Source organism: Sus scrofa, chromosome 9 (assembly GCF_000003025.6).
Source record: "Sus scrofa isolate TJ Tabasco breed Duroc chromosome 9, Sscrofa11.1, whole genome shotgun sequence".
Taxonomy (NCBI): Eukaryota; Metazoa; Chordata; class Mammalia; order Artiodactyla; family Suidae; genus Sus; species Sus scrofa.
Window position 1 is genome coordinate 103,064,892 of NC_010451.4, and position 17,564 is coordinate 103,082,455.

The window sequence follows — 17,564 nt, forward strand, 5'->3', positions numbered from 1 at the left end:
ATTCAAATCAGCATGGATATGGTGGAACCTTTAAATATATATATGTTGTTACTGCTGCTATTGCCTCCAATAATAATTACATTTGAATTTTCCTACAATGTTTGTACTATCTTCTTTCCATTTAGTGGAATGAGTACTCACCTGACGTTAATGGTGCATGCAACAGGGGCACATCACATGCAACTGTACCCTCATTTTTGTCACGGTGGTAATGCCACTTGTAATCTGCCAACTCCAATGAGGCTGACAATCTCCGATGTAGTTTCTCTTCCTCCCATGTGTTGCCCACTCATTTGCAGTCTGTTCTTCCTAACCTATTTTAAGCTCCATATATCAATCAGTCTTTGTTCAGCTATAATAATGAAACTATTACTTACAAAACCATGCATATTCAGATCTGTTCAAATCTGGTCCAAGCCTATTGTTCAGTTTCTCTAAGTGCAGGTAATCAGTTAACAAATACCAAAACTGAGAACTGGGCAAAGCGTTTTTAACTGTTTTTGTGTCACAGATACCTAAGGATCGATGGACCCTTTGTCAGCATAATATTTTTAATGTATAAAATAAAATACTTACAGTTACAAAGGCAACCAATTATATTGAAAGATATTATCAAAATATTTAAAAAAAACAAATGAGTGGAACAATAATATACATGTTTCTTTATTAACATGCTTCTTTATTAACATAAAATCTAGTGGCAGATCTAATAACTACCATGATTTTGTTTTTGTTGTTGTTGTTTTTGTCTTTTTTTTTTTTTTTTTTTTTGCCTTTTCTAGAGCCGTACCCACGGCATATGGAGGTTCCCAGGCTAGGGGTCGAATCGGAGCTGTAGCCATCGGCCTACGCCAGAGCCACAGCAACGCAGGATCCGAGCCGCGTCTGCAACCTACACCACGGCTCACGGCAATGCCAGATCCTTAACCCACTGAGCAAGGCCAGGGATCAAACTTGCCACCCCATGGTTCCTAGTTGGATTCATTAACCACTGAACCACTATGGGAATTCCCTAACTACCATGACTTTGAAGCAGTGATGAGTATCAATGATATTTTGAAATATCTGTAACAACTATAAGAAAATATTTGTGATGAGAAAATATTTGTGATTTTTTTTGAGTGAAAGAGTCTCAGGGGCTGCTAATACTACTCTGATTTTTTTTAACCTACATTTCAGTTACAGCTTAGTAAAACTAGAGATTTTTTTTCTCCCATCAAGAATCATGAATGCCCTGATTTCCAATCCTGGTCTCCTTGGAGGATCCATTGATCCCAAGTCAAGAACCTTGAATTTGGTTAAAAAAAAAAGAAAAAGAGGTTGTTAATTAAACTAAATGACTCCTAGATTAAAGGTCTCTTGATGTCTCTCTTCAACATGGAATCTCATGGGAACCATCAATTTGAAAGCAAAGCACAAATCTTGAGTAGGCCTGCAGGCCTTTCTAGGGATTTACAGTGCCACAGACTTAGAGCTTCTAGGGATGGAAAGCGTATCTGTTGACAGTGAAATTGGACTTGGCAAATTTTATGCAATATTGCTACTTTTAATCCTGAACATGAGTAAGATCTGGTTCATCATTTTTCAGATCCAGAGACTAGTTGATAATTCTCATTCCACTGTGAGGTGGTGTTTCAGCCTATGTTTGTTTGTCTTTTCCTAATTACTTGGTAACTAAGCACTTCTTATGTTGGGGGAGGGGAATTGATTGATTTTTCTCTTCCTACTGTTAGTAGAAACTTTAAGAAATCACAACTCTTACCAAAAAAAAAAAAAAAAAAACAAACAGTTCCCATCATGGCTCAGTGGTTAATGAATCCACCTAGGAACCATGAGGTTGCAAGTTTGATCCCTGGCCTTGCTCAGTGGGTTAACGATCCGGCGTTGCCATGAGCTGTGGTGTAGGTCGCAGACGCGGTTTGGATTCCATGTTGCTGTGCCTCTGGCGTAGGCCAGCGGCTACGGCTCAGTTTAGACCCCTAGCCTGGGAACCTCCATATACCATGGGCATGGCTCTAGAAAAGACAAAAGAAAGAAAGAAAGAAAAAAAGAAATCACAACTCTTATAGGAACTACAGAGATTTTTTTCTCCTTTCTTTGGGCTTTATTTTCATTAAATAATCGAGGCCCTTTGTATTAGATCTTCAATACCTGAGGTAGTTATTACTAGAAGGAATGTAGACTATGTATTTAAATGAAAATTTCTCAAAAAAAAAAATCTCTGAAAAATCACCAAGTTAAGTCCCAGTCTGTAAAAAAGAGCATGTACATGTGGATTTTTTGAGTTGAGTGTTGAGCCCTTTAGCCTCACAGAGGCAGTTTTGTTTAACAGAACTCCTACAGAAAAATCAAATGCAATGACTTGACCTCCTATTTACAGGGTAGACCCAATCAAGGCACCAGCTTACTCTGTCTATCCCACTCTGATGAGATTATATGACATGAGAGTGACTGCTAATAAAAAGGTTATAAGCCAATTGAATGATTAATTCAGCTCTATATAAAATAATGGGCCACCATGCTACTACAGCAGATAAGGCTCCATTAAGCAGCAAAGTTCATAATAGCTTTACTCACCACAATGTGCCCAGAATGTCTTGCAAATAGCAGTTAATCAATACATGGTGACTAAGGGAACAAGTGTTGCTAAGAGAACTCAGGAAAAGGAGAAATCACTATGGAGTTCTGGTAGATAGTGTGACTTGAGGTGTAAAGTCTGTGGATTAGCAGAGAGAAGAAGAAAGGCATTCCTGCTGTAGAGAAAAGAGAAGCATGGATGGTGACAATGGGAAAAAAATGGGAAAGGACCTAATTCAGGAAATAGAAGCAAACAAGCAAGAAAGAAAGAGAGAGAGAGAAAGAGAGGAAGGAAGGAAGGAAGGAAGGAAGGAAGGAAGGAAGGAAGGAAGGAAGGAAGGAAAGAAAGAAAGAAAGAAAGAAAGAAAGAAAGAAAGAAAGAAAGAAAGAAAGAAAGAAAGAAAGAAAAGAAAAGGAAAGAAAAGAAAAGAAAGAAAATCATGGAATGGGCATGAGCTGTGGGCAGCCCACATTTTCAACTTTAGAAAGTTGAGCAAGCCCCAAAGAAGTGATGAAAAATATTCAACTCAAAAACTAGCAAACCAATGTTTCCAAGAAAGCCAAACAAATTATGTTTTTCTTTGAAAACAAATATTAAGGCACCAGAGAGAGAATGAGAACAGCAACAAACAACATGTCTCTGGTTATTTATAGTCTGAAAAAATGCTTTTGCATACCCAAGCATGTCTAAAACAATAGAAAGCATAGCAAAAACAGAATTGTTATGAAATGTATTTTTATCATAGGTGAGAAAGTCAGTGTGCATTTTTATATAACCAAAAACATCAGTATTAAGTAGCATTTACCCTCAATGTCTCAATAGCAAGAACTAGAAGTTAAAATCAAAATAAAATTCTTGTTTTAGGTCCTATACCTTCTGTTGCCCACTAAAGGTATAGTTTCATTTGCAAAATAAATGTCCTTAAACAGTTATGCACAGCTGTAGTATTATTTTGGATTTCCTAGAAGAAAAGTCAATCTCAAAGTTTGGTTGGAAAAAAATGTTGTAAGTTAAAAAAATAATTTGTAATGTGATATATGCTACTCCCAAATCATCTACTTTGAAAGTTCAGATTTTCACACATGAATTTATGGATTTTATAATATATGTGTTTCTTCCTTTTCCCTCTCCACCCCTTCATCTCTCTATCTATAGATAGATGCATACATATATACATACACACACAAATGAACATATATTGTCTCTATGTATCATAAACACACATATTCATAAATGTACATATATTCATTCATACACATATATGTCTTAATATGGAATATCCAAAGAAAAGTACTGAGTGATGTTCTATATTGCAGGGCTGAGAACCTCTAAGGATTCCTAAAAGGGTTAGGGAGTCTCCACAGTGGTGCTGCTGGAGCTAGCTTGCACCAGTCCATGAAAACCAACTGTTAGCTTCTCTTCCCAACTCCACATCCAGTGACATCATGTCGGTAATTTAAAATTGGCCATGACAGAATTATTTATATCACAGAAATCAGTAACTCCTGCACATCAGAACATACCATTCCCTGCCCATCTCAGCCAGTTATTAAACATTTTTCGGAACATTGGTGTCCTTGAAACAACTTTGAGAACTACTGATGTAGAGAATGTGGCATGCCGAGGAAAGAGATAAAAATGATGAGAGAGAAGATGACAGCTTTGAAGGACAAGAGTAAAAATTCAGTCTCAAATAAGGAGATTCTGAGAGTTCCTATCATGGCACAGCAGAAAGGAATCCAACTAGGAACCATGAGGTTGCAGGTTTGATCCTTGTCCTCGCTCAGTGGGTTAAGGATCCAGCATTGCCATGAGCTGTAGTGTAGGTTGCAGACACAGCTTGGATCCCACGTTGCTGTGGCTGTGGCTCTGTGGCGTAGGCCAGTGGATACAGCTCTGATTAGACCCCTAGTTTGGGAACCTCCACATGCTACAGGTGTGGCCCTAAAAAGACAAAAAGACCCAAAAAAATTAAAATAAGGAGATTATTTTTAAAAACCTGAACAAATGGAATAGAAGCATTAAAAAAGAAAACAACCCTTCAGATAAACTCAAATTGAGGGGCATTCTATAAAATAAATAACCAACCAGTATTCTTCAAGTATCAAGGTCATGAAACACAGGGAAGCACTGAGGTCTGGTGCAGACAGGAAGAGACGAAGGAGAAATGACAACTGTGTGCCATATGGAAGCCTACATTGGCTCCTAAAGCAAAAATAAAAGGATGTAAGTGGAAAACTTGATGAAATTTGAATTTAAAAATTTAGTTTAATTAATAGAAGAAAAGAAGGAAACAGAAAAATACTTTCCTTGACTGAAAAAAGATCTAAGTTTTAATGTTCCAAAGGTTTACTATGTTCCAGGAAAAGTTAGTTGAAGGAACACAATTAAGCTTGGAAAATGTTTTTAATTTCTCAGAGAAAAGGAAATTTGCACCAGCATGTTGGCAAAAAAAATAGGTTACCAACAAAGGAACAAAAAGAAATCAGGCTGACTTCAGACTTCTCTTTAATTTGAAATAGAAAAGATTATGGAGCAACATTCGTAGGGTTTTAAGGGTAGAGTAAGGGACATGATTCAAGACCCATACACCAAGACAATTTGTTGTTCATCTTCCAAGACAACAGAAAATCATTTTCAGAAAGCAATGACTGAAAATCTAATATTTTCACATCTTTCCAGATAAAGAGTTTTTAAAACTATATTTCTAGTCACCATAGGGTGAGTCAAAATCAAAAATAAAGAGTTCCTGTTGTGGTTCAGCAGGTTAAGGACCCGATGTTGTCCCAGTGAAGATGAAAGTTTGATCCCTGGCCTCTCTCAGTGGGTTAAGGATCCAGCATTGTCACAAGCTTTAGCATAAGTCACAGGTGCAGCTCAGATCCAGTGTTGCCACGGCTGTGGTGTAGGCTGCAACTGCAGCTGCAATTCAACTTCTGGCCCAGGAACTTCCATATGCTGCAGGTGCAGCTATAAAAAGAAAAGGAAAAAAAATCAAAATCAAAATTAAAGAATAAGGAAATTATGGACATATGGATCATCAGTGAATACCAAAACTAGAGTTAGGACTACATAGTCATTATAAATATTATGATATTGAGTACAGACACAAAAAAATCAATGTTAAAAGGAAAGTTAAATGATTAACAAATATCACAATTAACAGGTATTCACATACAGGTAAGTGGAAGTAGAGGAAATTCAAGTTCAAGGGAGAATTAGAGTGTGTCAGATCTCTTGTCAAACACAGGAAGAGCCAAAGTGTTTCATCATGACTTTGATAACTAGAGAAATGCATGTTATAGCATGTTTTTAAAAAACATATAAATAGCCACTAGTTAGAATACACAATAGAATATGCATGTATCTTTGAGATGTATTCAGATTATAGAACTAAATAACACTTTATATAGTAAAAGGCAGAAAAGACGAGTACAGTGCAGTAATAAAAATAAAAATCATAAAGCCAGATGATAAAAATAAGACCATGTACTCAATTTTGACAAGAAATATTAATCTTTTAAACTACCCTCTTAAAAAGCCAAGGAGACTGGAAGTTTTAAAAATAAAAGTTATCTATGTGTTACATGTAAAAGATAAACCTAAAATACAGCAACACAAAGGTTAAAAATACAGATATACATAAAGTTATTCCCCAAAACCACAAGCAAAAGAAAACAAAGGTTATTGTAATTAATCATAGATTAAAAATAGTTTAAGGAAAAGAACATCAACAAGGACAAAAAATATAATTTTATGTGAACAAATGCTATAAATCTATAATGAAACACACTACTTACTAATATTTATATAGAAAATAAGAACATAAAAATAAACTAATAGAAGCCTAATATAGTATGTAACTAATATTATCACTACTATCTATGACATGTATATACATAGACACATAGAAATTTTGTTGTCTAAAAGAATTCTCTTGTTTTAAATGTTCATGCAGAATTTACTAAAATTGATTATATAGCCTAGTCCACCAAGAATTCTCAGTAAATTTCAAAAAATAAAAATAATTCAGTCCATACTTCTTGACCACATGTACAAAACTAGAATTAAAAAGAGAAGCTTAATAAAAGAAACGTCAACAACTTGAAGCGAAAAATTCTTTTTAAAATAATTTTTGGGTCAGGGAAGAATTCAAATATACAGCAGTGTGTTTAGATAAGAAAAGTAATCATTGATGAAAATAAACAATAATTGAATGACATAAAATTTTGATAAATTTTAAGATTCTGTCAACTCTTGGTGATGTCTTATGTTCTTCTATCCTTTCTCCTCCAAAGAAGTGCTGGCTTGTCAACAGTGCGTAGGTCAAAAACAACAACCATCAGGTTTCCTGGAGGTGATGGAGGTCCCATCAGTTAACCAGAGCATGGAAACAGGGAATCTGGCACTGCAGTGCTCAGAGTCTAAGGAGGCAGGATATTAGGGTTCTATTGTAGAGAAGTCTAAACACTGGACTGAAATTTAGGAGCCAGTCTCCAATGACCAGGAAGGAAAACCAGAGAGAGACTCAGGCTATTGAGCAGTTTGCTACAAAATTGACCCCAAAATGCTGGCCATGGCTAAAAACCAATTATTCAATCCAGGCCCACCAAGGAGGGGGTAGATAGGAATCAGCTTGGAAACTTGAAAGCAGTCCTGTTATCAGACTAGGGGTGCCACGGTGGTGGGATGTTACAAAGAGAGCACTGACTTCAGGGAATGCTAGAGCAAGTCAGAGCCTAGAGGAGCCCAGCTGTTTTCAGTGTAATACAAATAGCACAAGCCTTACCTTGGCAGGAGTCGCATTGTCCTGTTGGTGATAGCTGTGTTAGACAAATTGAGGTACAGGACTCCAGGACAGCTCTCAGAGATGAATCTCATTGATTCATCCTGCATAAAAACAGAGGGAAAACTCTTGCCAAAGTCTAGCAGGGCTTTGCTCTTTCTGCATTATCTCTCTGTCATCTCTCTCCCTGCTCTAAAAACATGTATACAAGACCTGGTCTCATCATATTCTTTGTTATTAGTTATAAATCAAATTAAGTGGAAGGTGATGGCTTTGCTTGAAGCTCCGTTCCTCCCTCCCCTTCCCTTTCTTTGGAAATAAGTCCCATTCCATCACAGTGACACTTCATTAAAATCTGAGCCCTTGCAAGTTCACACTCTGATAGGAAATTTGAGCTTGTGTCAAGCACTCCTGACTCTTCAGATGAATCAAAGTGATTGAAAATGGATCCATTTTTAAACTTACTAAAACCATTCTGAAAGACAGGAGTAGGGAACGCTTTCAACTGAGTCCATATTTACACATATATATTTCTATAGAGGTATATGTGTAGTTAAGTTTCTGTGGTTATATTAAACCAGTGAAACAGTTTTTCACCAAATTTATGGTAAGTTTGAGATGGCCTGAAGTAAAATATAGGCCTCATCCTTGTTGGACATGAAATTCTGTGTATGGGGATTCTGTTGGGGAAAATCTCAAAGATTCAGGCAACTCTCATCCAGAGAGCTAGAATCCAGTACAAGAGAATATGTGTGGCAGAAACATGAGAAAGCCATAAAAAGTGATTTCAAGCATAAGCCCCAAATGACATTTATAAGACAGATGAATTGCAAGCTTTAACTGCAATGGAGCTGCTTCTTATATGGGTCACTATTTATGCCATGTTCTCGAATGAGTAGCAGTGGGTTGTATTTATTTAATGATGAATGCTGAGTCTCATCAGGAACTCTGAAGAGGTCTTCTAGGTATAAATATCTGTGGTACATTGTCCTGGAAGAATAAGCCATTGCAGGAAGAGGTGAGTTGTCACTTGGCTGAGAGATGTGGTTTGGGGAAGAATTCTGCATGGTCCATGCAGCTACTCCCAACACCATTCAGGATGGCAAAGGTTTACTTTCAGTAGGACTGTTAATGTTTAGCATTCTATTCCTAGCTACTTCCTGGAATCATGAACATAAAAATAACTAGATCCTGTAGATCAGAGCATCTTGTACATGGGATAAAAATTAGGTGATTTACGGGAGCAGCAAACCATACCTTAAAGAGAATCATGGGGTTTTTTAAGTTGTAAAAATGTAGGAAATGCTCTATGTGCCAGTGATACATGAGACCAAGTGCAGAGCTTTCAATCAATACGATACTCTTGCCACTGCATTCAAGATATCAACAATTTTTCTGGACTCTATCGCCAAAGTGTAGGATTTGGATATATGTGGAAAGACTTTTTTAAAAGTACACAGTACAGTTTTTCCCAGCAGGAATGGAGAGAACAAACATCATGTGTGGCATTGTAGTTTAATACAAAGAATCTATCTTCAAAAATGTTCACGTTGCCAATCAACTACCAAAGTGACTTGTGTACCTGTTGGAAGACTCTGGCAAAAATGCAAATGAGATGAGACAAGGAGGAGGATAGAGAAACAGCCTTAGAGATGAAAATGTGAGAGCCAGCAAGAAGAAGATGGAGTAGACTTTATGTAACATAGAATGATCTGACTTTCCCTTTGAGGTGAGGAATTTTCCTCACCTCTACATTTTTCTGAATGGAGGAAAGTCAAACAAATTTTGTTCTCAATATTTAAAAGAACTCGTTTCAATCCCCAAATGCTTGAGCACATAAATGCAAAAAAACTGTTTCAGTGTCTACACTCCAGGATGGTCTCTGAATTTGTCCACAATGCACTCATCTTTTGGATGTAATATATTCGTGTTTAGAAATCAAAGCTTTTTGAATGAATGTTACTCATCTCCGTAAATGTAAGCCTGTCTCCCAGTCTTTATCTTAAAGGAAAAAATAATAGAAAAATGTAGCTGGATAAAATTATCAGCCCTGTATATTATTAGACTCCCAAACTGGAAAAAACTTTGATGCTCACAAATTCAACACAGATGGCACTGTTTTGACTTTCCTATTAGCCAAATTCAAAGAATATGATATTTTATTCAAGTGAGAACTGAAGCTCCCTGAGGACAAGAACTGAAATTTAATTCATTTTAAATTCCCTATAACACCTATATTATAGGGGATTTAAAGTATAGGGAACTTATACTTAAGATATAAGTTCTCCATATATCTTTATATATAAATGTATCTTTTACACGGCAGGTACTAAAAATATCCATAAAACAATGAAATAGAGTAGAAATCTGAAAGAAAGGCATGTAATGTTGAGGCTGGGGAGGTGGCAAGGAGACTCCAGTTCATGAAGTCTTTTCTCCTGTGCCAAGTGGCGTGGCCTTCATCCTGGAGCTGGCGCTTAATGAGGAGCATGACTCAGTCAGGCTCTTCATTCTGTTCCCTTCTGTCTCCAAGCAAAGAGGACAGCCTGAGCAAAGGCAAAACAGCAAAAGAGCTTGGTGCACACATCAAAAGAAGCATAGCAGCTTGTGGCTGCTGAAACTTAATGTGCATGCAGAAATTAGAACAAGACGAGGCCAGAAAGGGAGGCAGAGGCAAGACTGCCTTGGGCCTCCCAGGTACCATCATGATAAACAGCTTTGACTTTATCCAATAGTGTAGATGATAAATGTGTGTATAAATGATGGCAGATGGGTGTGAAATGGTCAGAAGTACCTTTTAGAAGGGATTTTCTGTGCTCACTGGGTGGAGGACAGATTGGAAGTAGAGGAAAGCCTGGAGAGAGAGACCAGGGAGGAGTCGGCTAGGGTGACATATTCATTTCTTTGACATCACAGTTGGTAGCCATGAAGACTGATAAATTGAGCCTGTCATCTCTGCTGGGGCCAAGTTTTTCTGTCTCATACATATATGACCTTAAAATATAGTTCCTTTTTGTGTAATTGCTGAACAGTTTCCACTTTTCAGAGACTTTGGCCTTGGGCATATCTACAGGATTAATAATAGCATTATATAAATTGTCAGTGTTTAATATCTTTTTCTTTTTTCCATATTTAATCCTAAATGAGCACACAGGCATGTATTTTGGCAGAACCTCTGTGTATTAGTACTCCAGTGGAGCAAGTCTGAATCTATATAAACAACAGTAAAATAAGCTTCTTATACTCACTGTGAGTGTTGGACAGTCAGAGACATTCAGCTCTTGCAAGTTTCTGCAGAGGCCTAAGTCAAACAAGTTATACATTACTATACAACATATTAAAAATGCATATTAAAAAGGTTTAAAGGTTTTCCATCCTATGTTCAATGCAGTGTATTCATTAGAAAACAAACAAAAACCTTGGCAAGTAACTTGCTCTAAGTATATGGTTTCCCTTCCCAGAAAAATGATTTCTTTTGGCTTTAAAATTAAAATACATACACATGTTTATTATTGTTTGAGGATTACTGAGGAAGGGGGGAAGAAGAAAATACTACTTTGGGAAAAACTGTATATACTGGGAGCTTTTAGATTTAAAGCACTTGAAGAAAACCAATCTGCTTTTTTGTGGCATAACTTTTTTGTTAATTTTTTGGTTGTTGTTTTATAATACTTCATTGGGAAAATTTTTCAAACATACAGAAAAGTTGAGAGAACTCAAGCACTATATAATGAATATACCCATCACCCAAACTCTACAATTTATATTTTAATATATTTGCTTTATTATTTTCTAAATATCTATAAATAAATAATATATAAAAATACCCACCTGTACCTCCATCTCTCTATTCCTCAACCCATCTTATTTTTTTATGCATTTCTAAAGTTGCAGACATCCACACACACCCCTCTCCCCACACATACTTAAGCATGAATATCATAAATAATTCAGCATGTATAACAGTTAACAAAATATTTATGTTTTAGGTTAGAGTTACATACAGTGCACGAAGAATTGCCAATTGAGATGTGGAGGGTCAGAAAGGCCAAGTGTCTTATTAGTTCTGGAATCAGAGACAACTGCACAGCTTGTAATCTGGCAGGAAAGACAAGATGTGTACACAAAAAGCTAGACAGCAAAATGTTACACAATCAGCTCTCTGGGTTGAGACCAACACGAAGTAAAACTCCAAATCTTAAGACACGAGAAGCAGTGAGGGGAGGGTACACAAAACAGTGAATGGGAGGAATGCTTGGGGCAAAAAAGGGGGACAGCATTGAGGAGACCCATACAAGCTGGAAAACTCCAGGCCAGAGGGTGATCCTGGCATTTGCACTGCTACAGTTGAATAGAACACACATCTGCCACTCATAACCACATAGCCCCACAATAATAAAAGCAGAATGTTATTAATTATAAAGCCATTTTGAACTTTTCTTCCTCTGCCAAGAATGGACTATGGCCTAGGTAATAAATGCAAACCAAAACCAATTTCAGAATTTCAAAAATGAAAACACACTTCTCAAAAATGTGCAGATCTTAGAAGTCATCAGTAATATTTAGGGGGAAATAGATTTCCAAAATGTGTAATAGCTAAATTTATGAGACTGATATTTTTACAGATTAGTTATTTGAGAGTGATTCATGCATTCAACAAATATTTACCAAGAGCTGATTCTGTGGTTGAAGCTCTACTGGTGCTGGAAATACCGGTTTGCAGTGAACAAAAGAGAAAAAAATCCCTGTCCTTACAAAGAAGTTCACATCCTAGCTGGGGGAGAATGACAATAAACAAAAGAAGCAAAATATCTATTTTGACAGGTGGTGCTCAGTGCTCTGGGGAGAGAGGAAACAAGAAATGGAGTAGAGCAGGCCAAGGGAGTGGAAGGGGTGCTACTTTAAATAGAGCAATCAGAGAAGGTGCTAAGAAGGTGACCCTTGTGCCAAGATGTGCAGGATTCAGACAAGGACAGTTGCAGTTTACCCTGAGCATTTCTGGAGCCCACATTCAATACAGTTGGTGATTGGGAACCAGAAAAGGAGAGGGGAAAAAAGCTCAGGAGGACAGTGATTAGAGTTCTACCCTTATTTGCACGCATCAGAGCTCTACGGAGAATCCCTTTGATTTTTTGAATCTGATGTGATGATACCCTCCAGGTTCCATCATCATGTTTAGTTTTCATAATGCTAAGTCCTGACAGTGCAAAGCATTTCCCCTGGACCAGGCAAATGTCTGATGCACATGCGCCTGTCTCATCTTCCCCGCATTGCAGAGGCTTCCTGAGCCCCACTTCACAGATGCTGAAGATGAGCTTAAATAATGAGCCTGCAGTCACACAGTTAAGCAAGTAAAAGAGTCTTGCCTCAAACTCAGGGCCCAAACATGTGGCCACCAAACCAAGTAAATGGAAGGGTGTGGAGCCTTCTACACCACACCTCTGTACATGCCTTTATTAACGAGAATGCTCTTGCTTAAAAATAAAAATAAGTAACTTCAAAACTTGCTTTTATCTGACAACGCGTTCGCAGTGCCCGGAATGGTCTGTAATTAAATATTTTCTTCTTCCTGCCATCTAGGGACGCCATCGCCGTACCTCACCTGGGTCTCCTTGTTCCCGAACTTCATTCGTTAAAATCACCCACACTTGGATTTCAAAGGAATACTTTCATTGTTCCATCTGTCACACCAAGTAATTAGGGCCAGCTGGATGTCAGGATGCGCGTAGTTACCATCATAATCCTGCTCTTCTTTTGCAAAGCTGCTGAGCTCCGCAGGGCAAGCCCCGGGGGTTCAAGAAACCGAGTGAGTCATGGCCGGGCTGGTGGGAGCCGGAGAGGCTCCAACCCCGTCAAACGCTACGCACCAGGCCTCCCCTGTGAAGTGTACACGTATCTTCACGAGAAATACTTAGATTGTCAAGAAAGAAAACTAGTTTATGTGCTGTCCGGCTGGCCAGAGGATTTGCTGCACATGCTCTTAGCAAGAAACAAAATCCGCGTATTGAAGAACAAGATGTTTTCCAAGTTTAAAAAGCTGAAAACCTTGGATCTCCAACAGAACGAGATCTCCAAAATTGAGAGTGAGGCTTTTTCTGGTTTAAACAAACTTACCACGCTCCTACTGCAGCACAATAAGATCACGGTCTTGACCGAGGAAGTGTTCATTTATACACCTCTCCTGAGCTACCTGCGTCTTTATGACAATCCCTGGCACTGTACTTGTGAGATGGAGACGCTTATTTCAATGTTGCAGATTCCAAGGAACCGAAATCTGGGGAACTACGCCAAGTGTGAAAGCCCCTATGAACTAAAAAATAAAAAACTGAAGCAGGTAAAATCTGAACAGTTATGTAATGAAGAAGAAAAGGAACAACTGGATCCGAAACCCCAAGTGTCAGGGAAACCCCCCATCATCAAGCCTGAGGTGGACTCGACTGTTTGCCACAATTACGTGTTTCCCATACAGACACTGGACTGCCAAAGGAAAGGTTTGTAAGTTTCTTTGTTTTATTTAATCATTTAGGTGATTTAAAATGCTTTTTGAATCTTACGAATCCCTGCATTCCACCAGGACGTAGAATTTCTGGTGTCATTTCCACCAGAAATCTTTCCCCAATGACAATGGAATTTCCTCCAAGTTCAAGGTGGTTGGTGATGTGGGGAAATTTGAAGGAGGGTAGGAAGTATGCTCAGGAGGCACCACCATTTGGGTCTTACCCTTATTTGCTCATCACAAGCTGTGGCTGTTAAATTTCTTTATTCTTTAATGTAGTTTAACTTATATAAACCATTGGGCCTGATATCAAGAGCAAAATGCTATCTATATAACCTGACTTACATCAATTAAAGTCAAAACATGGTGTGCAGCTGTGGAGGAATGATAACTGCAAGGAAAACCACGTTCAGAGCAGGACAGGTGAGAACTCGAAGAGAGGGAGGCCAAACAGACTGTAGTGATGGTGTATCTGTGGTTCTTATAATTAGTCTCAAGGTTTTCGTAAACACTTGCTAACATCCTGTGTCATAATTGTTCCCAAATTATCCAAAATAAAATACTGAAAAAAAATTAGATGATTTAATCCAAGAACTGTGAGACTAAGAAGAACTCTCTAGAATGTTAACCTACTTCTGGAAAATCATTACTGGCTTTTATGCCCCACACAGTCTTGGGCTATATTCCTGTGCAGGATCTGTGTGTATACAGGATAAATTCATGGCATAAGAAAACAGATGGGGAGTTCCCTTCATGGCACAGTGGAAACGAATCTAAGAACCATGAGGTTTTGTGTTCAATCCCTGGCCTCGCTCAGTGGGTTAAGGATCCGGTGTCGCCGTGAGCTGTGGTATAGGCCGGCAGCTGTAGCTTCGATTAGATCCCTAGCCTGGGTGTGACCCAAAAAAAGAAAAACAAAAAAGAAAAAAAGAAAAGAAAACAGATGGGAGGCTTTAGTGATGCTCTTGACAGGTTAGCAAAGACTCTCAAAGTGTGGTTTGGGCACTGCTAACCTACCCTAGGACAACAGGCCCTTTGACAGCATCTGTTTCATTTCTGGCATGGGTTAGTAACTTGTAACATTCAATTAAAACCAGATGTTGCTGAATTAGGCTCCTATAGAGTGTGGTGTCATTCCTTCCACTTAGTTCAGGAGGTTTTGTTGCTTTAAGAACAGAAAGGGTGGATGAAGAGGAACATAGGGGCTCTGGCTCCTCTTAAGGGAACCAGAGGCAGAAATCTGTACACATTGAGGAAGCAGAGAACTGAGCCAGGCGTAAATGTGTTCGTTTGTCGGGGAAGTCATGCTCAAGACTTGCTCCTGCTCTCTGACCATGGAAGGTGGCACCCGGTTAGATCACAGCACAGCCGTATGGCAGGGAAAGATTTGCCATTACGACACCCTGTGAATGACACAGCACTTGATGCTATAGCAGAGCAGTTACAGCATCATCACATGGGAAATGTTGCCATGGGATCCTGAGTTTGAAAGTGCTCCTTAATTGAGAACCTACTCTGCCCCAGGTGTTCTGCACATATGCTGCCCACGGCTGCCAGTCAGTTAGCAGTATGCCCACCTACAGTTGAGGAAAATGAGCCTAAGGGAGGTTCAGTCACGTGACTGGGGTCTCACAGGTTATCAGCAAAGCTAAGTCTTGGTCCACCTGAGCCTGCTGCCATCCAGAATTAACATCATGTTCAAACAGGCAACTGCCTCAACAATGGGAGCATTAAAGAATTCAAGAAAAGGGGAGTTCCTTTTGTGGCTCAGCGGTTAACCAACCTGACTAGAATCCATGAGGATGCAGGTTTGATCCCTGGCCTCACTTAGTGGGTTGGAGATCCAGCATTGCCGTGAGCTGTCGGGTAGGTGGCAGAAGCGGCTCGGATCCCATGTTGCTGCAGTGTAGGTCCAGCGGCTGTAGCTCCAATTTGACCTCTAGCCTGGGAACTTCCATATGCCATAGGTGTAGCCCTAAGAAAAAGCAAAAAAAAAAAAAAAATTGAGACAAGCCAGTTAACTTAGTTTCTCTAGTCAGATTAGGTGGAGTTTCCCTAAGACTGTTATGGAGCATACTTAGCTTTCATGCTGACGAGCATGTTTTACTGTGATCACCTTTGTGATGCTTAAAAATTTGAATTATGTACTTTAAAAAGTAATACTAAGCAACAACCCTAGACTTGAGTTGGAAAAATTGCTTTATGGCTGGTGTTCTATCATCAACCTTAAGTTAATTTGCATTTGCTGCATCAGATGATAAGGAGAATGTAGGTAAAGTTATTAAACTCATTAATCATCTGAGAAAAATGCAGTCAACACAGACTCAAAGATTTCTATAGCTAGACCACATTATAATTTAAGAAAGGACCACATGTTAAGAAATAGCTTTCTTGGAGTTTCTGTCGTGGCTCAGTGGTTTACGAATCCGACTAGGAACCATGAGGTTGCGGGTTCTATCCCTGGCCTTGCTCAGTGTGTTAAGGATCCGGCGTCGCAGACACAGCTCGGATCCTGTGTTGCTGTGGCTGTGGCGTAGGCCGGCTGCTACAGCTCCAATTAGACCCCTAGCCTGGGAACCTCCATATGCCTCGGGATCGGCCCTAGAAATGGCAAAAAGACAAAAAAAAAAAAAAAAAAAAAAAAAAAAAGGAAATAGCTTTCTTTTTTTTACTACTTTTCTACTCTTAGGCCATTCCCTCTCCAGTGAGCCTACTCTGTCTTTGTCTTTTTTTCCAATGATATTTTTGTCTTTTTTTTTTCTCTACAAAAATCAACTTATAAAAGCACTAATGTATTTTTTATTGCTTTCCTTCCTCAAGTTATTGTTGTCTAAACACAGCCTTCCAGATATGCTCCCTAAATTCATTCCCCTTGCTGTAGAAATACACATACTATCTACTGAAACACATTATAAATAAAGTTTCATAACATACACAGTACACATAGGGTCATACACTAAATGGCAATTCAAGTTCTGCCACATGTTAATGACAATGTATATCAGATCCTATACTTTTTAGATTATCAAAATAAAAGGTAGTTTATCTTTTAATATCATCAATATAAATCACTCTCACTATGGCTGATATACATCTATTGATTGGATTGATCATTTATTTTTCATTTTTTGGTATGTTGTTGATTCCTGTAAATTTAAAAGCAAAGGTGTCTATTAAAATCCCTCTGGTACTGCCTGGCCACAGGGCCATATTCTTTAGAGTGATGATAACAATTTACAAAGCAGTAATTTAAGCAGCCTTTAGAAATAAAAATACAGAGGAGTCAAAAGTCAGAGCTAGAATTCAAGTATGACAATCTGAATTTAATCCATTATCATTTTCCTCATCCCATTCTATAAATAGAGACTAAGTGTCAACTAAGAGTAAATGTTCAGCTGTGTGCATCTCTAGCTCCCTGCCAGAGGGTAGTAACACTTTGGATTGTGCCCTACATGTTGAACATTCGGGAACTAAAGAAACCTAAAACATGCCATCAAGCATGGAACTAGCAATGATATTAATAAGAGTTGCCATCTAAATGCTCTGTGTACCTAAGACTTAGCAGTTCCATGCATTGTCATTTACTCCTCCCAACCTGAAAAGAAAGTCTATTATTTTCCTCACTTTATGAAGGATGAAACTGAGAAGTAGAGAAGTTCATCTTTCAAGGTCACACAGGCAATCCCTAAGCAGTTCCCAAGCCA

At 38.5% G+C, this 17,564-nt stretch overlaps 2 protein-coding genes across 3 annotated transcripts in view; one reads left to right on the top strand and one right to left on the bottom strand.

The window, feature by feature from the left end:
• FBXL13 (F-box and leucine rich repeat protein 13) overlaps positions 1-17,564 on the bottom strand; it is a 202,393-nt gene that overhangs the window by 87,905 nt on the left and 96,924 nt on the right. Inside the window, exons 10-11 of the mRNA XM_013979811.2 lie at positions 10,613-10,665; positions 7,368-7,468 (exon numbers count right to left, since the gene is read on the bottom strand). Of these exons, the coding sequence (XP_013835265.2) occupies positions 7,368-7,468; positions 10,613-10,665 (154 nt within the window). The remainder of the gene's footprint in view (positions 1-7,367; positions 7,469-10,612; positions 10,666-17,564) is intronic.
• Positions 1-17,564, top strand: part of LRRC17 (leucine rich repeat containing 17) — a 37,234-nt gene that overhangs the window by 2,239 nt on the left and 17,431 nt on the right. For both annotated transcript variants that reach the window (XR_001299013.2, XM_013979815.2), the window contains exon 2: positions 12,945-13,855. Coding sequence is in view for 1 of the 2 variants with exons in the window: in XM_013979815.2 (XP_013835269.1) it covers positions 13,084-13,855 (772 nt within the window). In the remaining variant the exon portion in view is untranslated. The remainder of the gene's footprint in view (positions 1-12,944; positions 13,856-17,564) is intronic.